The sequence below is a fragment of the Aspergillus pseudodeflectus genome, assembly GCF_044049435.1.
Source record: "Aspergillus pseudodeflectus strain CBS 756.74 chromosome Unknown BJX68scaffold_35, whole genome shotgun sequence".
Taxonomy (NCBI): Eukaryota; Fungi; Ascomycota; class Eurotiomycetes; order Eurotiales; family Aspergillaceae; genus Aspergillus; species Aspergillus pseudodeflectus.
This window is the reverse complement of record NW_027263811.1, coordinates 226,538-251,039: the sequence shown is the minus strand read 5'-3', so window position 1 is coordinate 251,039 and position 24,502 is coordinate 226,538. Positions and strand designations below refer to the sequence as shown.

The window sequence follows — 24,502 nt, the reverse complement described above, 5'->3', positions numbered from 1 at the left end:
TCTGTTGTGATGCGGTGAGAGTATACTGAGAGTGAGATTCATGCTCTATATAAGGCTTTGTGACGTTATAAGGAGCCTGGATAGCCAAGTAAGAAGACGGCAATAACCTCGTCATCTGCGCATTACGTCCAAGTTCCTGTACAGCATTTCTCAACCTCAACCTGCAATGGCCTCGGAAAGCAAGCCCGTTCTTCACTACCTCGACATCGGCTCCCTAGGCCGCGGTGAAGTCATCCGGTATGCTAACTCCATGTTATATGATCTTATATGATCAATCCTACTAATACAGAAACAAACAGTCTCTTCCTCCACGACGCAGGAATCGACTTTGAGGACAAACGGTACCCGTTCAACGATACCTGGAAGGCCACCAGCAAAGAGCTCCAGGAAAAGGGAATCAGCAAGACCGGAAGGGTCCCGGTGCTCGAGTACAAGGGCGTTTTGCTCGCTCAGGTGAGCGAAATGATACAAGCGGCCTGAGTTGCGCTTGACGCTGACCATGACAGCATATCCCCATTCTCCGCTACCTCGCGCGCGACCTTGAAGCCTATGACGGCACCACATCCCTAGAAAAGTATACCGTCGACGCCGTTGCGGATTTGTACATTGACTGGAGAGTGAGCTACCACCTATGTTTATCCTCGCTGATTCTTGATTCTTAACGTAATACCCACACTGACTCGCCAGGCTGAATGGGCCGCAAACCTATCGCAAGCCTCGGAAGGATATAGGACCAAATTCCTGCCGGACTACTATGCCGTTCTTGCCGGGTACTACGGGCAGAGCGGCGGGCCGTTTCTCCTCGGTGACAGGGTCACGTATGCGGATTTCGCGGTGTATCAGTCTATTGATAATGATGAGGGAATCGGGGCTCTTCCGGTAGGTCTCCTTTGTTTGGTTGTTGTGTGTATGGCTGTGTGACTGATGATGTACTGCGTGTAGGAGTTTCTTCCGGAGGAGATTGTGAATTTCAAGAAGGCGTTCGAGGAGAGGCCGTTGGTTTCTGAGTACTTGAAGAATGGGAGAAAAAGCTCGGCTTAGGGTGAGTATTTTATCTGGTCGATGATGTTTTTGCAATCGATGCTGGTGGATGTTGTTTGTGGTGTAAACTTGATGTACGGAATCTACAGGAATCTACCCGTATGAACCATCTAAATCACAACCCTATCCTTGTACCCTTCACCTTTAGCTTCATGATACCCACCGACTCTAGCTTCAGATGTAAGAATGAATAGAGAACCATTTCACCTGGAATTCGTAATCGAGCCCTAATACTCGTGCTAGTATCTCCTCAAGACCTTATATATACAGCAGGACCCAGCCCTATCTTATAGTACCACCCATTCCTAGTCTCATTCTGTCTTACAAATTACACTCCGAACGATCCCTTTGACAGACTAAAACTCGTATCCCCCGAAACACCCCGTCCTCCCCCTGCTGCTCGCGAACCGCATCCCCCAGCATCCTCAACCCCCGCAACTCGCTCGTCCCATCACCAAGCCCAATCCCCTCCAGCGCAAAAACCTCATGATATGTAACCCCCTTTCCATAAAAGACATCTGGATCCCTCTTCTCAAACCCAGGGCTGCTCAGCGAGTTTCTCGCCTTCCCCATCGTCTGCAGAGACGCAATGTCCCCTCTCTCTCCACCCCCCACACCATCAACAATCACATACAACACCTCAAGCCCATTCTGCAAACAGCACGCCAGATACGCTATATCCTGCGCCACCGCTTCCGCACCCCCCTCCCCCTCCCCCTCCACATCAGAGATCCCCGCCGCCGTCCGCAGCTCCGCAAGATCAAGCGCAACCCGCCGCGCATGCCGTAGCGTCTCTGTAAACTCCTCACTCCACGGACACAGCAGGACGTCTGAGATGCCGCTGCGGAATGTCCGCGGGTACGCCTGTTCCTCTTCCTGCCCCGATCCTTCTTCCTCGTCGAGGAGGGCAGCCGGGATGCGGACGGGGCCGCCGAAGCGCAGGAAGAGCACGTCGTTGGCGTTGTCGTATGTGATCCATTTGTCGTGCGCGGCGAGGTAGACGCGGTTGGTTGCTTTGGGGTTTGCGGTGCGGTCCGGGGTTGTTGGATATGGTGTGGTGGTGGTGGTGTTTTTGGGATGGGAGGAGCTGCGCGTTCGGAGCGCCTCGAGGGCCTCGAAGCATGTTTGGCGCACGGCGCTTGTGATGTGGTATGCGGAGGGGTCCGCGTCGAGTCTCTGGGATCCCTCGGCGTCGTTGCGTTTATCCTCGGGCGTAGGCAGGAACTGGTCAAGGAAGACTGTTGCGCTGTACTTCTGGACCCGCCGCGGAGTTTCTGTCGCCCTTTTCGACACTGCGGAAGTCTGGAAGGCCTGGGCGAGGCGGGATGTTTCGGAGGTCGAGGGGATGCAGACGTCAAAGGCGTGGAGGCCCGGCAATGGAGACGACTCGTGCCAGATCTGCCTGCGCAGTTCGGCGGGGAAGCGGGGGAATTGGGGGAATCGCTTCATAGTAGAGACCAATATAAACACTACGTGCAAGAATTGTATATGGTGAATAAATATAAAGGCAGGGGGATCTGCTGTTGACGGCAAACAGGCACCTTGCTCGAGAGATCCAACTCTTATAACGAGTATCCTTTCCATTTCCTATTTCCCAAGGGGCTATTTTCATACCACTAGTAGTCGCATACTCGGTACAGCTGACCCTGGCTGGCTTCGGCGGAAGAGCGCCCCTGTCGTCGGAAGCCCCGAGTCGGGGAGGCAATGTGATTCGCTGGCCTCGGATCTGCAGGTTCAGCTGGCCAACGCCGCGCAGCCCAAGGTTTCTGGGCTGAAATCTTGGCTCCTTTTTTAATTTCATTTTATTTTTATTTTCTGGTTGTCAGCTACGCCAGTCAGCTCGATCTCGGCTGAAATCCACCGCATTCATGTTTGATCTGACGTTCGAGAGCCTAGTTCAGTATTTGAGCGACTGGAAATATGTGGAAAGGAGACGTGCTGGCAATTATCTGCAGCTGCCTGAGTGCTAGCTTTGTCTGTTCTTTTGGGATGAGCAGGGACAAAGCCCCGGGCAGATCCGTCTACTTTCAGCCTGTTGGTCTCGACTAGGAACAAACATGAGCGCGCTTATCCTTCTTTACAGCAATTACCAACTCGCCTGCTATAGATAATGCTAAACTCATCCACTCCTAAACCGCGTCCTCCCCGCCGCAACCCCACACAACTCAAGTATACTCCCCCCACCCAGAATCTCCAAAACCGCAACCTCTGCCCCAACCTTCTTCTCAAACCAATTGCGCAGCTCCACCGCAACCAGCGAGTTGATCCCGTCCGCGGCATGCACCGGCTTTGCGGGGTCGATCGCCTCGCGCGGGATCCCCGTTATCTGCGACAGTTTGGCGATCAGCGCGCTGGATATGTGCTGCGCGGCTTTGTCGATTGAGAGGGAGGGGGTTTGGTGGAGGAGGGTTGCTATGTCTGAGATGTTGGGATTGGGAGTGTTTTGCGTTGGTTGACAGGTATCCGGGGAGGTGTTATTGTTGCTATTACTGGTGAGAAGGTGAAAGTGGCTGAAGAACGGCCTCTGCATCCAGTGCGGTGGCTCGAGGCCTTTGCGGTGCATGCCCGCGGGAGTCTCAATTCCCACGACGATCTGCGAGTGCGAGTGCGAGTGCGAGTGAGCATCCCCATCTACTGCGGCCGCATCTGCCTCTGCCTCTGAAGAGGAGAAATCAGCACGATAAGAATACTCCAAAAGCGCAAAAAGCTCCCTCTCTCCAACCTCCATAAACCACCCCATCCGCTGCAGCGAATCCAGCATCCCCTCCGTCTCCGCAACGACCCCCGCCGAAACCATCATGCCGAGGTCGATGGAGACGGCCCTCTCGCCTAGAGACATCCGGTACCGCGCCAGCGCGTCCATGTACGTGTTTCCCGCACAGTAGTTGGCCTGGCTGGGGGCGCCGAGGATCCCGCCGACGGAGGAGAGGAGGATGAAAAAGTCCATTCCGGCTGGGAGGAGGGCGTGCAGGTTCCAGGAGCCGAGGACTTTGGGGGCTGTGCTTGTTGTGAAGGAGGTGTGGGTCATGTTGGTGAAGATGGCGTCCTGTAGTATGAGAATCAATATCTTTATAGCTTCTCTAGCGTGGGATAGAAAGGACGATGTACCCTCAAGACCATAGTACACTGTATACATCCACGAATACGAGGCAATCCAACGGTATTGCACTCTGCAAGAACCCTTTGGAGGGCCTCGGCCTGACTGATATCGCATACCGGGGCATGAACTCGGGCACCGAGGCCAGTGAGCTCTGCGACAAGCTTCCTAGCTGACTGGTTGCGGGTTCCGGATCTCGAGAGGATTAACAGATATCGTGCGCCCCGACTTACCATCCATCGGCAGATGCTGCGTCCGAGCCCGCCAAACCCACCAGCAATGACATATGTCGCATTTAGGTCAAAGTTAGGGGAGGGGCGGGGTGCTACCAGGGCCTTGATATTGATCAGAGTTAGGTTGCTTTGTAGTTTGGAAAAAGTCGGCTGGGATAGACTTACAGAGACCGTTTGCCCCGGAGAAACATCCACGGCCACAGTTCCAGAGTCGTGTCGCCCTTTCAGGGACTCGAGGGCTGTCGACAGCTCGGAAGCCTTGTACACACGCACTCCCTGTGTGTTGTCGGTGGTGACGAAGCCATTAGGAGTCTGCGCTTGAAGGTATATGGATACAAACAGCCTCAACAGCTTCTGAATGCGGGCTGGTCGCTGGCGAGGAATCTGGGCAGGGTCCATCGTGGCCAATGTAATAGACTTTGATGCTGCCATTTGCACGCAATGCTGCGGTAGTACGGTCCCAGCGGACATATTGACAAAGATACCACCAGGCGCGAGGGTGTCAAGCGAGGCCTCCACGCTGCTGCTGCTGTCATAATTTAGCACGACGTCAATTCCAGAATGATCTCCATCTCCTTCCCCGCTGGCAACAACCACATTCGCACCAGCATACTTTGCAGCCAGAACCGCAGCGTGCGCAGCCCCGCTCCCAACGCCATCGCCATCCGCACACAGAACCAGGACCGTATCTCCCTCCTCGACTCTCGCCACATGATACAACGCATACACAGCCCACAGCCCTTCCGCAAGCACCGCCGCCGCAGTCACAAACGATACATGTGGTGGCAGCAAGACAGCAGACGATGCAAGGCATTTCAGCCAGGTGCGGCCGGCTGCAGTGTAGCTGACCAGAACGCGCTCGCCAGCGGCAAAACCGCTTGATGCACCGGCCTCGTGGATGACACCCGCACAGACGGATACGAGATCTGTGCTGTTGAGGTGCCCTGATGCAATGAGGTAGTCGTGGTGGCTGGTTCCGAGCGCGTGGACTCGGATGAGGATTTCGTCTGTCTTGAGGGGGTGCGTGCTGCTTGTTACTTCCTCTAGGAGGGTGCCGTCGGGGGTTGAAAGGAGTGGTCCTTCCCCTGGTTTGGGGATGCGGATCTGTAGCGGGGTGGCATTGTCATCTAGGGTTATAGAGACCCTGTGCTGACGATCTGCGAGTTTATCCCCGATTATTCGGTTCATGTGCCGGGATTGCACGACCCTGCTGATCTGCAAGACACCGTCCCTCTCCTCGTACTCGAACTCCATATTATCCAGCGAGGTGGCAGTCATCGCCTCCTTCAGAACAGTAAGGACATGTCCCTCGCAATCCGCGTCTGCAACAGTCAGCCGGACAAACCTCAGCAAACTATTCTCCGACCGCAGAGCCCTTGCAAGCCCATCAACCAGATGGAACTCGGGCCGTCGAGGATCATCCACACCCCCGGCAACCCAGAGGAATCCATCTGCCATGGAAAGTGCCTGTTTGAACAGCTCGAACTCGGTTGGAGTCAGCGTAGTGAAGAACGGCCGGCTGTAGTCGAGGAGCGAGAGGCAGAATTGCCCTTGTAGTATGCCTGTTGTTATGGCTTCTGCGAAGGCAGATATGCAGACGTGCGCATTCATGCTGTATTCACGTTCTATTGCTGATTCCAGACGACGGGCGAAAGTCTGCTGGGCGGTTGTCTTGCCGTCGATGATGATCACGATACCCTGATTCTGATCCTTTAACAGCAGGCTGTTCTCGGCTTTCCCCACCCTTGCCTCCGCCCTTGCCATGACTATGTTTGTCTCGCGGAATCTTGGATCAAGACTATCAGGGATCAGAGCGTGGATGCCAGAAAAGCCACTTTGAATGAGCATTCCCTCGAGCTCGGCTTCGGTGCAGTACAGATTGTCTCTATTTTTAAGCCCTAACCATTCTGGAGCAGTGCTGGCAGCAAATGTTGTTCTTGGAGAGGACGATAGCATAATGCCATGCAGGACAAGGTAGCCGCCTCTGGTCGTGCTGGGTGGTTAGTAAACGTCACAGCAAAGTAAAGCAGGAACATGACATGAATCGGTAGAGCGCTTACGGTTTGAGAAATGCCCTAATCCGTTCAAGGACCTCTTCTGGATTTGGCGTTGTGTGTAGAAGCTTGACCCCGGTTAGTATGCAAGTGACAGAAACCAGAAAGTACTCAGTGCTCACCTGGGAAACAAGAACAAGGTCATACCGCTCCCGCGCCAGACCAAGCGGGTCCTCGTTAAGACGCCCAAAATCCCCAGCAAAGCCCGGATCAACCTGAACAAGGCCTTCTTTCGAAATTTCGACATAGTCATACCGCAGCCACGGGCAGTAGCCATTCCTCGAGCCCGAGAGCATCCTAGCATACCTCCCTGGGTCGGAATCCGCTTTCCATCCGACATGCATGATGTGCAGGAGTGGGTTCTTGTGCACGAGCAAGTCGATGACAAGGCCCAGGGGCTTGAGGAGGTGTTGGGAGTTGAGATGCTCTTGTAAGAGGGTCTCCACTAGATCCTGGTCTTCTGCTGAGGCCTCTCTTTTGGGTTCGGGCTCAGTTGGGGGTTGCTGCTCGGTTTCGAGCTCGAGTCGACGTAGCGCTCGCTGGCCCAAAGTAATGTAGAATCTCGCCGTACGACTGACAGTGCTTAGCCTCTCTTCAAGTGCGAGTCTAGCACTCTGCGACTCCTGGAATAACTTCTGTTCGTCGTGAATGTTTGCCAATATCTCCATATCCATTTCCTCCAGGCTCCCGAGTAATGGCTCGAGCATTCCCATAGCCCTATCTGAAAGCACCACAGAAGAGCCCGCGCCGCACTGTCCTTTTTGAAGAGCAACTTGAATATAATACCGGATCAGCAAGTTCAGCTGCCAGTCAAGGTCATCTGTAGCCTCATCACCAGCTCTCGCAGCCTCCAGAAATTGTTCGAGCTGCCCACGCGTCAACAGAGACAAATCAGGTCGCCAGACCAGGTTGCTGAGGAGTTGGAGTTCCGGGGCCTGCTCAGAAGCACCATCATTTGCAGAGGTAGAAGAAGAAGAAGAAACAAATGTAGTCTGGTAGCCCTCCATAGCGCAAACAACACGCTTGCTCCTCGGGCAAATGCCGAGCACACTCGACTCGGTCCCTCTGTACCCGAAAAAAGCTGACGTGTTGTACGCGAGCAGGCTCCTACATTCGGCCTCCGGACACGAAGCGCAGACGGCATCAGGATCGATGACGAGCGTCATCTTGCCAAGATACGAAGGAACCATAGCCGCAGGGTATCCGCCTCGACCGTCACTCAGTGCCGCAAACACCAGCTGGAACAGGCCGTCCATGATCGACGGGTGCAAGGGGTAAGCGTTCTGATTGATGAGCTTATTCTTGATCTGGTCTCCATCCGGGCACGGTCGAATCTCGGAAACAGCTCCCCCCTGGTGATCCAGGCGCAGGTTGTCGAGGACCTGGAAGACGGGGCCGTAATCCACTCCGTTTGTACGGATGGCGCTGTAGAGGGCGTTGATATCTGTCTTTTTGAACGTTGGGCATTCGAGGGCTTGTGAGATTGTTTGTTCGCGTTGCTGGTCTGTCTTGTCTTTACCTAGTCCTATCCCAATGGTCCCACGCGAATGCTCCATGCACTCCTCCCGGTCGTACGAGAAGATCCGAAAAGTATACCAGGTCTTTTCCATGGATTTTCCCTTGCGGCTTGTCTTTGTGCTGGACAGAACGACACTCGTCTCTATCCCCTTGTCCGCCGGGATCTGCAGCGCATTCAGAAAGTGGACAGCGCGGAATTCGAAGCCTGAGACTGTTTTGTTCTGGCTGGAGGAGGACCCTTGGAGCTGTCGTGCGGCCTCGATAACCATGGCAAGCATCGCCGCTGCAGGGAAGACAATCACACCACTAATCTGTAAGAGATTAAATATCAGATCGCTGAACTCGGATCACTGCCTGGAGGGCGGACTGGACTCACCCGATGATCCTCCAACCAGGGCACCCTCTCCAGAGAAAGAATCCCCCGCCACCTCGCCTCGAACGTATTCGAGTCGGGCGCAAGCACACCCAATAGCTCATGTGGAGCGTGCCGCCGGAACCGAAACGCGCTGCTCAGCCTGTCCTCGAACCAGTGTCGCCGCGTGTGGTTGAATGGGTACGCGGGGAGATCTGTCCGGACGGCCCTGGGCGGGCGGATCGAGAGGCCATTGGCTTTTAGCAGGTTGGCCGGATACCCCCGGCTCCAGAGGTGGCCGATGCAGTTGAGGATGCCGTATCCGGCGGGTGTTTTGCGGTGGAGGGCGTGGGTGTAGGAGGTGCGAGTATTATTATGGTCATGATCATGATTATGATTCTGGGGGGCAGCATCGACATCGGCGAGATTATCCTGCAGGGGACCCTGCAGCGTCGAGTGAGGTCCGATCTCGACGAGCATCCTTATACCCGAGAGTGTCTGCGGTGCAGAGCCGAGCTGGTTCCGCGGCGGTTTCCTGGCAAGCCGTGAGAGGAGCCGCACGGCAGAGGAGAACTGGACTGGTGACACCATGTTGCGAACCCAGTACGCTGGATCACACAGCATCGTTGCAGGAACGATATCCCCCGTGACGGTTGAGACCATCGGTACAAGCCTGCCGCCAACAGGCTCTCTCGGTATCCCTCCCATCGCCCGTAGGTAGTCGTCCGCTATGCTCTCAACGAACCGCGAATGGTACGCGACATCGACGCGGAGCCTCCGAGAAAAAACGCCGTCGGCGGCCAGCCAGCCCTCTATCACGTCTAGATGGGCCTTTAACCCGGTTAGTGTGATGCTCTTGGGGCTGTTGACGCACCCGATCTGTACTGTGTCGGGCTCCAGCCGATCAAGGTAGGACTGGATACCTCGCTCGCTGGTCGCCACCGCCAGCATGCCCTGCGGAGACGCGGCCGGATGCATCGACCGCAGGCGCTGGGCGAGACGGCCGCGGTGCAAGGCGATTGTCAGCGCGGTGCGGTCCGTAATCGCGCCGGTGCAGTATCTGTCTGCGCCGTCAGCTTTCTAATACTGTATGTATGATGGGCGTTGGTAGGCCAGGCGATGAACCTACGCTGCGGCGATTTCCCCCGACGAGTGACCGATGACGGCGGCCGGGTGGAGGTTCAAGTCCTTGAAGTAGTCGACCATGGCGATCTGGAGGGCGGTTGTGTATGCCTGGCTATATTCGGGCTCGTCAATGGGCGCACTGCCGTCCTCTAAGAGCTCTAGGTACAGTACGCTCGATCAGCATAGCCCTACAACAGCTGAGAGAGAACCAACATACCTAGAAGAGACCATACACAGCCAATATCGGTTAAAAGGCGGCTCAGCTGCCCAAGCCGATTCTGAAAGAAGGGCAAAGCCAGGAGGCCATGGCCCATCCGGGGATACTGTGCTCCTTGGCCCGTGAAAATAAACGCAAGCGAGCCTGGATCAGCAGCAGCAGCAGCAGCCGGAACACGGTTCGCATTGTCAATGGACCGACTCAGATCCTCACTATCTATCCCGACTGTGTATGATCGCCAGCTGTGTAGAGTGCGCTTGTGGGTCAGGGTGTAGACCATGTCCAGGAAGGCCGATGGGTCTGCCATGGTAGAGGTTTTTGCTGTGAAAAAGTCCGCATATGCACTGGTTAGATTGCTTAGAGCGGTTTTGTCAGCTGCTGACCAGACGAGGAGTCTGGGGATTGTTGGAGAAGACGTTGGTGGGGTACTGTTCGCTATACATGCTTGGGGCGCAATGTCGACTGTGCGGTGGAGGCCTTGCATGCTGCGGGGCTGGAGATAATGTAGGGCGTCGTCGAGGATTACCACAGCATTGGAGCCCCCGAATCCGAAAGAATTTACCTGTTCAGATCAGGGACAAGTCTCGGCGAGAAGAACATGGGTTCAAAAAGACTTACACAGGCCCGCCGCAACCCATGATCAGGCCATCTCGTCGGCTGTGTAGGAAACTGGCATCTTATCAGACACTAATTTTGAAAAGAGGATGATAACCAACTAACCTTGATACAAAGCCCCTCGGTATCAATCCTTGGATTCACCCTCTCAAGCCCGGCATTCGGCAAAATAACCCCCCGTTCTAATATCAGCACCGTCTTGATCACCCCCGCAAGCCCACTCCCCCCCTCAAGATGCCCAATACTCGACTTGACCGCACCAACAAACAGCGGGCTCTCAGACGACCGATACGCGCAAAACACGCTTCCAATCGCCCGCGCCTCGGTCGGGTCCCCAATCGCGGTGCCCGTCCCATGCGCCTCGAAGAACCTTACGGGCGCCATATCCAGCTGCGCGCGTGCAAAGGCCTCTTGTATCAAGCTCCGCTGCGCATCCCCGCTAGGCTGCGTGATTCCTCCCGGGGTCCGGCCGTCTTGGTTGAGGGCTGTTGCGCGGATGACGGCGCGGATCGTGTCGCCGTCGTGGATTGCTGTGGAGAGTTGCTTGAGGACTACGGCGCTGACCCCGTCGCCGCGCGCGTATCCGTTTGCTCGGTGGTCAAAGCTGTGGCTTCTGCTGGTCGGGGAGAGAAAGTCCATGTTTGACATGATGAGCATAAAGTCTGGGTGGAAGACGAGGTTGCTGCCGCCGACTAGAGCCTGCAGAAAACCCCCAAGTCAATATATCCAGAGCCGAGCCCTAAGACAGGCTAACTCACCATCTTCGAAGTCCCACTGAGCAGATCCTGGCACGCAATATGCAGGGCACTCAGACTGCTCGAGCACGCCGAGTCGATGTTCATACTTGGCCCGGTGAAGTTGTAGAACCAGCTGACGCGGTTCGCGAGCATAGACATTGACAGCCCTGTTGCTGCATACTTGGGTATATTGTCCGGTGCGTCGAGTAAGATGCTCTTGTAGTCGTCTGTGAAGGAGGCTGTGTAGACTGATGTCTTGGTGCCGGCGCACTGGGCGATGGGGATGCCGGCTATAGGTACACGATTGGCAGGTCAGATGGCTACTTTGTATCCGCATCAGGTCGAGTTTCCGCACCATTTTCCAACGCATGATATGACACCTCGAGCATCAGACGATGTTGGGGATCCATGGCCTCGGCCTCGGCCGGCGTAACGTTAAAGAACGGAGCGTCGAACACGTCCATGTCTTGTTTGAGGAAATGTCCGCCTCGGAGGGGAATCTAGAAAGCATGTTTGTAGATTATTAGAGGCAGTCTGGTGGTGCCCTGAAGAGTCGGAGTCTTACCGTTCCATTTGCAGCTCCAGCTTCTCCCTTCTGGGCATAAAACGAGCCGACGGTGAATCTGTCTGCGGGGACTTTGGTCATGGCGCATCGCCCGTTGTAGAGCATCTCCCAGAATGCCTCTGCTGAGTCTGCATCCTGGGGGAATCTCAGGGAGAAGCCGATTATTGCGATTGGATCATCGTTCATTGTAGGATAGCCTGCTTGTTTAAAGGAGAATATGATTGGTATTGTCCGGCAAGGCCCGTGGTGTTCTGGCTGTAGGATAGCAGGTGAGTAATAATAGGGAATCAGTTGCGCTGAGAGTCCTATCTAGAGTAGGGCAACAACATCAGGAAGCAAATCCAACCAGAAAAAAGGACCAAGTAATGGCTAGATTGTGCGTCTTCAAGGTCATCCTACCAAGGGTGCCCAGCAGGGTATTTCTGCTGTCGTACAAGGCACCTCCTTCTAAGCGCCCTCCTCACCCCACTCGATGAATAGGCTTGGTTGATCTTTGGCAAGAATAATTCACATCGTACAAGATAGATCCCGTCCACCAGGTATATCAACTGCTGACTCGGTGTCTATTAAATGCTTCGCGTCGATTGCAGCAGGGCGTCCAGGTTCTGCTTGTTCTTCTATACCGCATCGGCGATTATCAATCCCACCATCCCGGCAAGCAATATGCGATTCCTCTGCCTACATGGATTGGGCACAAGCAGCGATGTATGTGCTCGTCTTGATTTCTTATGAGCTTGCTGAAGCTGACATACATATACAGGTCCTAAAGGCACAGACCGGTACATGACCCGCCTCCCCCGCCATAATCCTCAACCCCACTGACGGTTAATCCATTACAGCCTCCCTTCGCTACCGTCTCGGCCAGGACGCGGACGAATTCGACTTTGTCGACGGGTCCATCCTCTGGCCACCAGCACGGGGCATCGCAGAGCTCTTCAACGGCGAAGCAGACTCGGTAGACTGCTACTCGTATTTCCACGAGTCAGCAACCAGCATCCTCACGGCCGTCAACGACCTAGCCGCGTACGTTATCACCAACGGGCCATTCGACGGGGTGGTTGGCTTCTCACAGGGCGCTGTCCTCGCCGCGACGCTATTGATCGCCGTCCAGCCGTCGTCACCGGAGACGACGATGCAGTCAGCAGACGCAGACACCGAGTCGGCGCTGCCGGATGCGCTTCGGGCTCTGCAGACTCGAGGAGAGCCCCCCTTCCGATTTGCAGTGTTTCTGTGCGGCGGGCGCCCGTTTGATCTGCGCGCGCTGCAGAGGGGTGTCATCGTCGAGATTATGGAGCGTCCCTCTCCCGGCACACCATTGATCAATCTCCCTGTCGTAAACTGCTGGGCGGGAAATGACGAGGATTATCCTGGAATGGGGCCGCCGCTGTCGTCGCTGTGTGGAATTAATAACGTAGAGGTCGTACACGGGGCTGGGCACGGTGTTCCGTCTGAGGGGAAGGACCTGGACGCCTTATGTCGGGCGGTTGAGAAGATCATAGGGATCTGCGGTGATACTAGAGCACAGTAGGCGCTCTGGTAGTGGTTGATATTGAAACGGACGACCCGGAGTATTTGCGATTCGCTGGGCACGTTGCACAAATAGTGAGCACGACTGGGGCTGAGCTTATCAAGAGGGGGAGCTGCACCAGAGCATTTCTGTACTTGCTTGTCCATCAATGCAATCTTTGGCGTTGCAGTTCATCAGAATCATGACATCCTCGACCTAAATCGAGTCGGCGAGATATCTCATAAAAGAATATCTTGACCCACACCACGAGCTCATTTGTCAAGCTCACCGTTCCCCAAATGCATCGATGGAACATCCAAAAGCCCCGACGCTTGCACGGCATGCGGTAGCCCTGCTCACCGTGTCGACAGTACTTCACCCACTGGCGATCCTGGCCGTGGGCTTGCGCTTCCTAGCGCGGCGCAAAACAGCGTCTGTGAAAATAGACGACTACTTGGCTTTGCTGGCGCTGGTTTTCGGCACGGGGTTATACGTCTCGGGGATCCTGATCTGTGCAATCGGGGTTGCGGGCTTCCACGCGGCCGATTTGGAGGGATATCAGATCGAGAGGTTCTTACTGGTGAGCAGGCCCATCCCCCATCCACGTCTATCTACAGCCACAGACACAGATAGCCACCATGTGGGTAGACGCGCGCTCACCCTCCCTAGCTAGTCTACATCGACAACCTCTTCTACGCCCTGACCCTCCCGACAATCAAAATCTCCATCCTGTTCATGTACCACCGCCTCTTCCCCGTCCGAAAATTCACCTACGCCAGCATCGTCGTCGGCCTGATAGTTACAGGCTGGATGGTCTCCGTCGTCACCGTGCAGATCTTCACCTGCACGCCCGTACGCGGCGCCTGGATCCCCTCCGCCGCGGACCACTGCATCAACCAGACCAAATTCTACTACGGGAACTCGGTGTCGAATGTGTTGACTGATGTGTGTATACTGGCGATGCCCATGCCGCTCATCTGGCGGTTGAAGATGTCTAGGAGGAAGAAGGTCGCTGTTACGGGGATCTTGCTCATGGGGGGGTTGTATGTCCCCGGTCCCTCTTCTTCTTCGTCTTCTGCTGGCCGACCAGGTAGGTAATTGCTGACGGCACCATCTAGTGTATGCATCAGCAGCATCGTCCGGCTCTCGTACCTCCCCCAGATTGACAACAACGATATCACATGTAGGAATGCCTACCCTTTTGGAGACAATTCACTAACAGTTTATAGACACGCTCGTGGCAGTAGGCAACTGGACCTCCATTGAGACACCGCTGGCGATAATCTGCGGCTGTCTACCGACTCTGCCTGTTCTTTTTCGATCATCCAGGACGAGGGAACCCTCGGCCAATTCGCATGGTTCTACCCCGTTGGTCTCAACTGGAGACCAAAAGGGAGGCGAGTCTGTCCCTCTGGACAGTATGGATAGTAGCCGTATCTATGTCTCCCGGCAGATTGAGCATCGGGTCCAGCAGTTATAGTATGGCTTTCAAGCTAGATATGGTTCTATATCTTCCAAGTTCTTACTTGGCTTCTAAATCTGCTCGCTGCGTAATCACTTCGTAAGCCCATAAACTCATCTCATCAAACAACCGGCGCATTCCTCTCATCCCCCACCACCCCCTCAACAACAGCCACCACCTCCTCCTCCCTCGAAATAAAACAACTATGCGCCGTATCCACATCCACAAACCGAATCTCCACCCCTTCCTCCGCAACCCGCTTGAGCATCAAATCCTGATAAACCCTCGGCACGGAGTAATCCTTGGTCGTCGCCACAAACGTCACCGGGAGACGCCGCCACGCATCGCCCACAGTCTCCGCGTGGAACGCACTCAACGGGCTGCGCACAAGATGCGGCTTCGCGGCCTCGATCCGCGCCTCGTCGACGTCGCCCAGGAAGAGCAGCACGGGGTCCACGGGGAAGGTCGTCCCGTCGTCGAAATCCGTCACGAATTGCGGCCAGAGATGCGTCATTTGTGCTTCGTCGATTACCGACCAGATTGTGCGGCCGGGTTGCAGGATGTAGGCACATAGGTAGAGGAGGTGGATGACCCCGCCGCGGGTGCTGCTGCTGCTACTGCTGTCAGCAGTGGTGGGTGGCAGCAGCACCTCGAGATCCTGCGTCACTGCATCTGTCCCGATTGCGCCGCCGTAGGAGTGCATGAGGAGAATAATCCGGTGGCCCTGCGCGGTGAGATCCTGCAGGAGCTTGCGGACGACGAGGACGTCGTCTTGGTATGTTGCTGTTGGTGGGCTGGCGTTGCTGCAGGAGGGGAGGTGTGGGCAGTAGACGGTGAAGCCGCGGGCTTCGAGGGTTGAGATGAAGGTTGCGTAGGAGCGGGGCGTGTGCCAGGCGCCGTGGACGAGGACGATGGTTGGTGTAGAGGGGGGCATTTTAGTTTTGTGATGGGGGAAATAACTACTTTGTGGGTGGAAAATTGAGAGAGGTCATGAAAAAAAAAGCCGAAAGACCGGGCTACGTACCGGTTTATAGCCACTTTGAAGCTGGAGGGTTTCTTTGTTGTTAGGCAGCGTCAGCGAATATGCCCCGCAAAACGAGTAGTACACCCGAGCCAGCGAATCAGCCCAAGTCTATGGAGTGATCAAGTGCGACACCACTAATATTTCTGAAGTCTTTCATCCACGGATGTAAAAAGTTGTTATTTGCCCTTACATCCCACCACGCTCACCCTCTCAAACGCAAACATCGCACCCCGTCTCGTCTCCTCCGCGGCTTTGGGCACCCAATCCAGAATCTCTTTGGCCCGTGGCCCCGCCGCCCGCGACGCAAACATCTCGTACATGAGGAGGTTACACTGATGCATTGCAAACTCCAGATGCGGGGGCGCTTCGGCCACCCGGTCAACCAGGACGTCGGCCAGCCCTTCTGCACGAAAATACTCGTCGAGCTGGCTTGGCCACTTTGGGATGAGTCGGGGATCTTGCGAGGCGCTTAGTGAGAAGAGGCGTGCCATGCCGGGGTTCATTTCTGTGTCTGCGTCTGCGTCTGTGTTTGTGTCGGGACCCGGGCGGGCACCGGGTTGTGTCTGGGTCTTGGCTCTGGCCGTGAGGATGCGCATCGTGCGCACGTCGGGCTCGGACCATTGCAGCCAGCCGCCGGGCTCTGGGATGTAATGAGTAAGTGTCGGGTAGCTGCCTTTGTAGGTAGGGTTCCAGGCAAAGGGGGGTGATGGACATACTCAGCATCCGGACAAGTCTCCGCAAGATCCCGGTCGGATCGCCCTTGACAACAAAGACGAGCAATCTTACATGGACGACGTCATACCGACCTATCAGGTGCTCCGGGAGATCCGTGAAAACGTCCCATTCGTGTAGGCAGACGTTGGCTGGCAGCCACTCCTTTGGCGGCGCTTGCGAGGTGTCCATGTCGAAACCGTCGAGGTGGCATGTCGCGGGGAGTTGTGCGGAGAGATCTGTTAGCCAGGATCTGTGTCGAGAGAGAAAGGTCAGTTACATATGTAGCGAGCGTGCACGGCCAAGGAGGGCTAACTCACGCGGTGCCGGTCCCGATGTCTGCGATCGCCAAGGTTGGGGACAAGGTGTCGATGCACGGATGGAGCAGGTAGCCAAAGATCTTCGTCCAGAGACTGTGTTGAAGATTGAGCCTGCAAGGTCTCGTTAATTTGAAAGCACTTTCTCGCTCGCTGGCTCCTTAGTTGACACACCTATCACAATCAACATAGTCACGACTAAGTAGATAGTCGTCTTGCGGTCTTGTAGAGCTCATCTTGTCTGAGAATGTTGTCAGCTTGGGCAGTAAGTCGTCAAGGAGAAGGCTTTTTAAGATGGATTTGCCCTGCGAAGATCGATATCCTTAAGAACATCTGTGAGCTTCCCCTGTGTATCACGACTCCCAACACCTGGACCAACGGGGATCCCCAAGCCTTGCAGATCTACGTAGAAAAAGAAATCTCGAAGACTACAGTACTTGTCATGAAGCAGTAAGCTGACGCTGTCTTGTTAATTATAGAAACATACCCACCACTGGACAAACGGGTGAACTATCTTCATGATCTTAGATCAGCTGGCGAGCAGGGTGTAGAATTCTAAGCATTTAAATACGATCGATACCTAATTATCCTTGCGATGTCAACTATTAAGCGCCAAGTTTTACGAAAGAAGCGTTCAGATAATTAATCAAGTCGCAGAATGCAGCTGGCACCCAGAGCCCCTCCGCTACAGGGATGAAGGGAGCCCGGGATGCGCTGCGCGCCCAACCGCCGGCTCCTCAACCCAGAAACCAAGTCTCTAAAAGCCTCATGTTCAGAAGGCTCCATGAGGGACATATTGCCAGCAAACGGGGTTTTCTGGTACCATTGCCTCCTAAACCCTAGTAGGTAATTCCGCAGTCAACGAAACCTCCCGAGTTCCGTGGAATAGCCGATTTCTGCATCTGGAATATATACGACATTGCCTTTCCGACTAGGTCTAACATATGATTAATGGAACTACCATTGACAACCTAGAGCGTAAATACATAGTTCTACACAAGTTCGCCCAGCTCGTCCCCGACGAGCACTCCACTGTGTCTCGCTTCGCACTGGAGAGATTCAACCGACTCATATAGTTCGGTACCCTCAAGCTGTGGACGAGGCTCAGATCTCCGCAGCTTGAAATCCGTTTATTATCACACGATATAACTAACAATTCAATAATTGATTCCTTTCAAGTGCTGCGCATACATAGTATTATTTCGGGACTAGCGTCATCTCAGCCGCTACATACAAATAAGATTAAGCTCGCGGATGGAGGCGGCCCCACATGGGCAAACCAAGCGTCGCATGCAAAACTCGACGACCTCGTTTTTTCCTCTCCAGCAAAAAATCGTCCAACCCAAGATCGAACTGAGCACGGAATCCTACGGATTTGGAATGCTCAGATTATGTGAACGTGATGTCATAACCATTATATATGGGTTGCAGCTTAAATCAAGAGTTTAGTCCGCCAGAGGTGCGGGGAGAAGCGCGAGCATACGCGAGCATACCGAGCGTTTAAACCACGACCTTTCCCGGCATCTGCTAATCAAATGGCACACGACGAGTCATCAATCGCATGAATGATCAGTCATATGCTAAGAATAACATCTTGCCCTCGAATTGTTGTGGTTTGCTTGCATAAGACAAACGAGAAGGGATATGGAGGTAGAGGAATATAAACCTTGATCATGGCCGGCCTCTTTATTTTGGGCCTACCTATGTACGCGAACATACTCAGGTTAGACCACTTGTTGGGCATACTTAGTGATGCCAGCAAACGGACTTTGAAAATATGGTCGGCTGCACCGAGGTGTCTCTCCTCAACCCTTCTTTGGATGAAGGGAAACCGCTTCTGCCTTCTTAGATGTAGCTTATTGAACTGCGTGGTAGTAATACGCGCACTCTGTTTGAACCTGGCATAACAGGTCCAGGGCAGGTGGAGACAACGGATGCGTGTCACAAGCACCAGGGGCAGGATAACCTCGTTCATGCCTGGATAATCCAGCGAGAAAAGGCCAATGCACCATTGGTTCCAGCAGAGGCATTATGGGCCTGTACTACACAGACGCACTTGTTCGCCGCAAACAGAAAACTAAGAGCCGGCTCCTTCCAGCCCTCTCTTTTGGCATTCCAAGACCTGTTTCACAGTATCGCTGATTGGCGGGGCAACATTCTGGCTAATATACTGTGTGCTCCCTTCGCTCGATGATCGACGTCGGCTCTAGCATTCCCCTGTCCATCCATCCTTGTGCTCGTCTCTTACATAACTTTCCACTGTCATCCCCCGGCGCGGATAGTGAAACCAAATATGATGCAGTAATTGAGGAAGAGGCATGTCTACATTTATCTTCATTTTTATGCTTTCGGGTGTTATTTATTGTAGCCGACGAGCAATTACCACCTCAACGGGCAAGTAACGCGCTTTTTAAAGGATATATGGCATGCGTATATAATCTAACAGGACCGTTTATCTCAAAGTATTAGCTCTTATCAAAGCCACATTTTTGAAATAATCAATCTGGCTCTCAATCTCTTGCAGACCGGATGAACGAACAAGAATAGTTCTTCTTAGGCTTCAGGCTAAACCTAATCCCCGTTGCACCGTTTCTTTGCCTGCGCGTTGGAGGTCCCCATCGTCAATTATGCGGCTAAGTTGGTGCCGTCGAGTTGTGGTTTCATGGCGGCGATGTACTTGGTTTGAAGCCAACGAATCGCCCCAGAGGGCGATTCGATGGGAGATTCGAAGCTGGTTATATACGAGGTTCATCTCCGAGATCGCCAGCACTAATGGTCGGTGAAAGGTCATGTACATGAGGACCATAGTTCGCCTTACTTTCGAAGAGAGGCATGTCAATGGGGCCGGCTCTATCGATATAGTGGTAAAATTCCGGAGCTTCAGCTCGGGGTCTTGAATACAGCGGTCACCAGTGAAGCATGCAATCACAGGATGCTGGTATATCTTCCAGTAGCGGGACACTGTGGCACGTAAGCTGGAAACTTTGGAGTATGAGATCCAGAACTCTCACTCCGCTGAGCCAGGAGAGAATTCAGCCATTGAGAATGGGTGTATTTAGGAAGAAGAAACTATCTCCAAGGTTGCTAGATATAGGCAAGCTATATAAAGAAACATTTAAATGTATACTAGAACCTTCTGCACGTGCAGACCAATAGGTACATTGGAATTATACGCTGATTCCAACCCTCCACAGAGGTTGTGAGCTTCATTTTGGCCTCGGGCTACCCTTTACTAGGTATTATGACCCTTACAGAATGCCGTTATCAATTATCTCTGTCTACCTTGCTCGAAGTTGTGTTCGTTAAGTCTTGTCAAGCAAGTATCAAGCACCTGGCATCTCCGTTGACCTAGTCATTTTGGCCTTGTTGGACAACGTTCCGAATACCTTATGCAATCTCAGCTCTACACAATCAATGCCCGTTCCATCGAGTAACGTAGCACTGGTACAATCTTTCGGACTAAATTCTGCTCAATCTATTGGTCTGCACGTGCAGAAGGTTCTAGTATACATTTAAATGTTTCTTTATATAGCTTGCCTATATCTAGCAACCTTAGAGATAGTTTCTTCTTCCTAAATACACCCATTCTCAATGGCTGAATTCTCTCCTGGCTCAGCGCTAAGACGGGAGACTCTAGAGTATGGTTGATTCCCCTGGACAAGCTCCAACACGCCTATTGAGCTTCCCAGTCGACTTGCGTGTTAACATCCCGTGCAACGTCAAGATAGTGTTATGACGCCCATACTGGGTCAGTTAGGGTCGATTTTGGGTTGACACAGGGTTGTGTCGACTTTTGGGTTCAATCCAACCAGATCCCAAAGCGACAATCTCCATAGGTTTGGGCTATATATATACTATATGAACACGCTACTCCAGTGTCACCAAGCTTGTAGGGCCTTGATGTCGCCGTTGGATATCCTTCGCACCAGAGTGCCAAAAAAAAAAAAAAAAAGAAAAAAGAGAATGTCCCGAAGGTATGCAAAAACAAAATTTTGACCAGTGCCGGGCTCGATCCGGCGACCTTATCGGTTTAACTTGCCGTATTATTTGGTGAAATAATACAGTAATGTTAACGATACGTGATAACCAACTACACCAACCGGCCAATTAGTGAATGATATGGTCCAATTTTGCAACTATAACCCAGTAAAAAATCAATATGGCTCTGCCGGATATGAATGATACTCCATTCCATTCCCCGCCCCCTCTTTGACCTCGTAGCATGTGTCAACTAGACAGTATCTCATCTCTGAGTAAAGAATTTATAGCCACCGTAGGTACTCAAGCGGTTGTGGCGGGTAGCACTCCCATCTCTACTCGGACTCTTCGAACCTTGCTGGATCGGGATTCGGGAGGGGCATTGGCGGTACAAAACACGTGATCGCTGTCCACTGGGGTGCTTCTTCCGCTCGCCCTGAATCCTGATCAACCCTGTGCGTCCCAGGGGCCATGTTTTGATGTCAGGGTGATAGTGACGGCATTTGGGCTCCCTTTTTTCTGTATTATCTGTTACCTCCTCTCTGTTGAAGGTTTGCCCGGTATGTCTAGACAGATCACGTACGATGTAGGGTTAGAAAAGATATATATAGATTGATCAACCGTCCGTAAAACAGCCCACTATTACAGCGCACCGATTCGGTCACCATAATAATGACCAGTGAATGACACTCAGCTCCAGAGGAGACTCGGGACCATCTGAAAAAGACCAGTGCGTTCACCGACCTTGTAAAGAGAGCCCTATCTGTGGAGGCCAAATCAATTGTCAGAAGGTCTGGGTCTCCTTATAATTTCAAATATTCGTGACAATTCTCATCAATTGGCCGGTTGGTGTAGTTGGTTATCACGTATCGTTAACATTACTGTATTATTTCACTAAATTAATACGGCAAGTTAAACCGATAAGGTCGCCGGATCGAGCCCGGCACTGGTCATATATTTTTTTTCCTTCCGCTGCGTTGGGGAGTATAGCAGCCCCCTTTACATGTGTGTACAAACATTTTATGTTTTTTTTTCTTTTTCTTTCTTCCGTCTATTCCCTTCTTGCAGTAGCCGCTGTGTTAACAGACCTGCCTCTGTGCCACATACCCCCATACTATATCAGTCACAGCTGCCCTAACTTCGGCAACGGACTTCGTCCCTACTCACTAAGAGATATCCACAAAGCCGTGCTGCCGAGGCCAAGTACGTAGTAGAAAGTACACCTTCTCGTCCTCGTCCACTCTAGCAACTGCTGATGCACGAGCCTAGAGAGACAGCAACCTCGTTGAGAGTGAAGTCAGCGACATGGGCTAAAGACAAGTCCATTACCGTCGAGTCGGATCAGTAGGCGGATACACAAGATCATAGTGTCCTAAAAGGTGGCTATATACCAGCCAGTCAAGCACAGTACAGCGGTGACCTTTCCCTCCTTTACAGCCACCTCTCACTTCTTGTCCTTCCCCGCCGCATCAACAGGTGCGGCTCCATCACTGACTACCGCCTGATCCTTGCCCGTGGGCGTGCCTGCAGCCCCAATATCAACATCGTCTGTGGCGACCACTACCCCAACGCCCTGATCTGCCTCTTTCCGTACTTTCCAGATTACCCAGAAGGAGAGGGGCATGGAGACTAGGAGGAGGCACCAGGAGACGATGAACTCTGTGAGGAAGGGGGTCTAACGAATTGGGTAATTTAGTGAGGTTTGATATGAGGGTATACGTAACGATGATAAGTGGGAGAAAAATGAGGGAGAATACCTTAACCGCATCCATCCCATACGAAATCGCATTCCCAGCGCTCTGAACGCCCTTGTAGTATCCCGCCATACGAGCCAGCTTGTGCGCATCTGAAGTCAAGGTGCTCATAATATAGTAAGCGAGACCCTGATACGCAGATTCAGCGAGGTAATAAGCACACAAAAGCAGCAAAGGCGCATAGGATGGGGCATGAGTCCAGTCCCACGGCAACGGATGTCCCTGGAGGGTAGTGCTCTGTCGGGTAAACTGCACCTGCAACGCTAAACGCACGACCACGCGAAGCAGTTCAGCCCCAGGACCAGACACCACCCGGTTAGAGCGCGGGATCGGCGAGACGGGGATACCTGATCGGTGACGAATCCGAAAAGCAGCGAGCCGAGTATCGAACCGACGCCTGTGAGAAGCGAGGCGAGTGCGCGTGCTCGACCTGTGAAGAGGAACTGCGTTAGGGCGCCCTGGTACGCGTAAAAGTAGTTTGAGCTGAAGAACATGGGGAAGAGGGCGATGAGGCGCCAGTCGTGGAGTTGCTGGACGAAAGCGTGGAATTCCTCGCGTGGGGATGGGAGGGTTTCGACTTGGACAATTGTGCCGTCTTTGCGGACGACGAGGTGCGGGGGGAGGATTAGCCAGGAGGTGAGGATTGCTGTGAGCATGATGATCATGAAGACGAGGTATACGGCTGTCGAGACAGTGGGGAGAGTGCTGTTGGCTTGGATGCCGACGGCGATGGCGGCTCCGACCAGGACTCCGAGTTGGAAGATGGACCAGGCAAGTGAAAAAGCTCGACCTCGATCCTTCTCGAGCGGGTATGCCATCATGATCGCCCCTTGAGCGGCCCAGAATAGTGCAGCAGCTATGCCATAACTGTTAGTGGCGACGACTTTAGGCGAACAAAGAACATACAAACTCCGAGAAAAGCACCAGCCAGAATCAAGAACCATCTTGTTCCATGGAGCTGAAACGCCCAAAGGGCCCCAATGTAAAGAGAGTATCCAGTAGATCCGAGAGACAGTGTCAGGCGAGGGCCGAGGATGTTCTAGTTACCACGTCGTCAGACACAGGCACAGCGCCGTCGACATATCCAGATAGAACCAACTTACATTGACACTACCAGCAAAGAAGCCAGAAACTGCAAAGCAGCCGTATAGGGCACCATGGGCGATATCGCTGAGCTGAGGGTCTTGCGTGCCACCTGCGCCGAGCCCACTAATGGCGCTGTACATGCCGACGGAGCAGAAAGTGACAAAGCCGAGAATTGTGACCTGCGTCCATGGTGAGTTGTCTATGATGTTATCATTAGCGGCAACTGGAGGTGACGGGGAGGACACGGCCATCCGAGAGGTAAGGGGCACAAACATCGGTAACGCCCAACAGCCAGTTCGGAAAGATTGAACATCCTTGTGGAGTTGCAAAGTAACGGACCGCTTGCGACTGTGCTGCTTTCTTGCTGCTTCTGAACAGCTTTTGCTTGATAAGAGAAAGCACGAATGGTAGCAACAGTTTCAAGGCGACAATTTGCTATTTATGTTGGCATGCGAGCAGTACGATGCCTGTGAGGGGAAGGAAGGAGCACCTGTGCCGATCACTGCTACCTTGGCGTTAACCTGCTGCTTGTCCTGCCTTGGATTGGTGTCCCTCGAATAAGAGATAAGCGTTTGGTTCAGTCGTCTACTCCAACTTTTATCTACTGGCTCGAAACTTGGTTAGTAGCGCGCACTAGCCAAGAGCGCTTTGGGCGGGGAAAATGTGTGAGAACATGATATTGACACAAATAATCAGGAGTGAATCGTGGTTATAAGAGCTCAGTGGCTGGCCAGAGGCCGAAGCATTTGAGAAGTTAGGGCTAGGCAACCAAGGGCATGCAAGGGATTTAGGGCTGTGCGTGAAATCGCGGGGAAATGAAAGTCGAGTTGTCGCTGGGCAAAGAATATCATTGCTCTATTTTGTTAGACGTTGCATTCTACAGTATCAGACCATATGCATAGGAGGAAAATATTCTCTAGAGCCGACACCCGCCTAAGGAGCGCTCAGCTGCAGACGGAGCTCGTATCAATATCCATACTCCCCCTGCACGTCTTCTCATGGGTCTATTTGGCTATTGAATCCGCCACAAGGGATCATGGTCGATTATGACCCTACCATATCCCAGTCCAGCAATAAGACTGGTTCCTCTGACACTAAAGACGCCTTCC

The 24,502-nt window shown here is 53.3% G+C and overlaps 8 protein-coding genes and 2 non-coding genes across 10 annotated transcripts; 4 read left to right on the top strand and 6 right to left on the bottom strand.

Moving 5' to 3' along the window:
• Positions 1-166: 166 nt before the first annotated feature.
• On the top strand, positions 167-1,041 carry BJX68DRAFT_269026 (glutathione S-transferase; the record flags this gene model as incomplete). Its single annotated transcript, XM_071046238.1, has 5 exons — positions 167-237; positions 300-453; positions 507-617; positions 688-879; positions 943-1,041. The coding sequence occupies 5 exons, from the start codon at positions 167-169 to the stop codon at positions 1,039-1,041; spliced, it is 627 nt and encodes a 208-aa protein (XP_070896851.1).
• A 321-nt stretch (positions 1,042-1,362) lies between these two features.
• Positions 1,363-2,490, bottom strand: BJX68DRAFT_269025 (2EXR domain-containing protein; the record flags this gene model as incomplete). The annotated part of the gene is made up of 1 exon (XM_071046237.1): positions 1,363-2,490. One exon carries the CDS (start codon positions 2,488-2,490, stop codon positions 1,363-1,365), a length of 1,128 nt encoding a protein of 375 aa, XP_070896850.1.
• A 389-nt stretch (positions 2,491-2,879) lies between these two features.
• Positions 2,880-11,740, bottom strand: BJX68DRAFT_277264 (type I polyketide synthase; the record flags this gene model as incomplete). The annotated part of the gene is made up of 13 exons (XM_071048296.1): positions 2,880-4,087; positions 4,150-4,473; positions 4,537-6,256; positions 6,432-6,852; positions 7,261-8,254; positions 8,320-9,355; positions 9,425-9,578; positions 9,638-10,199; positions 10,256-10,306; positions 10,358-10,951; positions 11,011-11,279; positions 11,345-11,489; positions 11,555-11,740. The coding sequence occupies 13 exons, from the start codon at positions 11,738-11,740 to the stop codon at positions 3,161-3,163; spliced, it is 7,383 nt and encodes a 2,460-aa protein (XP_070896849.1). The 3' UTR covers positions 2,880-3,160.
• Positions 11,741-12,217: 477 nt separating this feature from the next.
• Positions 12,218-13,082, top strand: BJX68DRAFT_269023 (serine hydrolase FSH; the record flags this gene model as incomplete). The annotated part of the gene is made up of 3 exons (XM_071046236.1): positions 12,218-12,259; positions 12,315-12,333; positions 12,394-13,082. The coding sequence occupies 3 exons, from the start codon at positions 12,218-12,220 to the stop codon at positions 13,080-13,082; spliced, it is 750 nt and encodes a 249-aa protein (XP_070896848.1).
• Positions 13,083-13,368: 286 nt separating this feature from the next.
• Positions 13,369-14,541, top strand: BJX68DRAFT_256694 (uncharacterized protein; the record flags this gene model as incomplete). The annotated part of the gene is made up of 5 exons (XM_071043217.1): positions 13,369-13,641; positions 13,731-14,104; positions 14,180-14,244; positions 14,291-14,370; positions 14,515-14,541. 5 exons carry the CDS (start codon positions 13,369-13,371, stop codon positions 14,539-14,541), a joined length of 819 nt encoding a protein of 272 aa, XP_070896847.1.
• Positions 14,542-14,644: 103 nt separating this feature from the next.
• On the bottom strand, positions 14,645-15,575 carry BJX68DRAFT_277261 (alpha/beta hydrolase; the record flags this gene model as incomplete). The annotated part of the gene is made up of 1 exon (XM_071048295.1): positions 14,645-15,575. The coding sequence occupies exon 1, from the start codon at positions 15,455-15,457 to the stop codon at positions 14,645-14,647; it is 813 nt and encodes a 270-aa protein (XP_070896846.1). The 5' UTR covers positions 15,458-15,575.
• Positions 15,576-15,723: 148 nt separating this feature from the next.
• On the bottom strand, positions 15,724-16,811 carry BJX68DRAFT_269020 (class I SAM-dependent methyltransferase; the record flags this gene model as incomplete). Its single annotated transcript, XM_071046235.1, has 4 exons — positions 15,724-16,187; positions 16,264-16,511; positions 16,579-16,689; positions 16,750-16,811. The coding sequence occupies 4 exons, from the start codon at positions 16,809-16,811 to the stop codon at positions 15,724-15,726; spliced, it is 885 nt and encodes a 294-aa protein (XP_070896845.1).
• Positions 16,812-20,568: 3,757 nt separating this feature from the next.
• Positions 20,569-20,680, bottom strand: BJX68DRAFT_t118. Its single transcript has one exon. It is a non-coding gene; the product is annotated as a tRNA-Val (tRNA).
• Positions 20,681-21,393: 713 nt separating this feature from the next.
• Positions 21,394-21,506, top strand: BJX68DRAFT_t120. The gene has a single exon. It is a non-coding gene; the product is annotated as a tRNA-Val (tRNA).
• Positions 21,507-21,997: 491 nt separating this feature from the next.
• Positions 21,998-23,706, bottom strand: BJX68DRAFT_269019 (major facilitator superfamily domain-containing protein; the record flags this gene model as incomplete). Its single annotated transcript, XM_071046234.1, has 6 exons — positions 21,998-22,228; positions 22,311-22,562; positions 22,655-23,163; positions 23,214-23,346; positions 23,411-23,592; positions 23,667-23,706. 6 exons carry the CDS (start codon positions 23,704-23,706, stop codon positions 21,998-22,000), a joined length of 1,347 nt encoding a protein of 448 aa, XP_070896844.1.
• Positions 23,707-24,502: the final 796 nt, after the last annotated feature.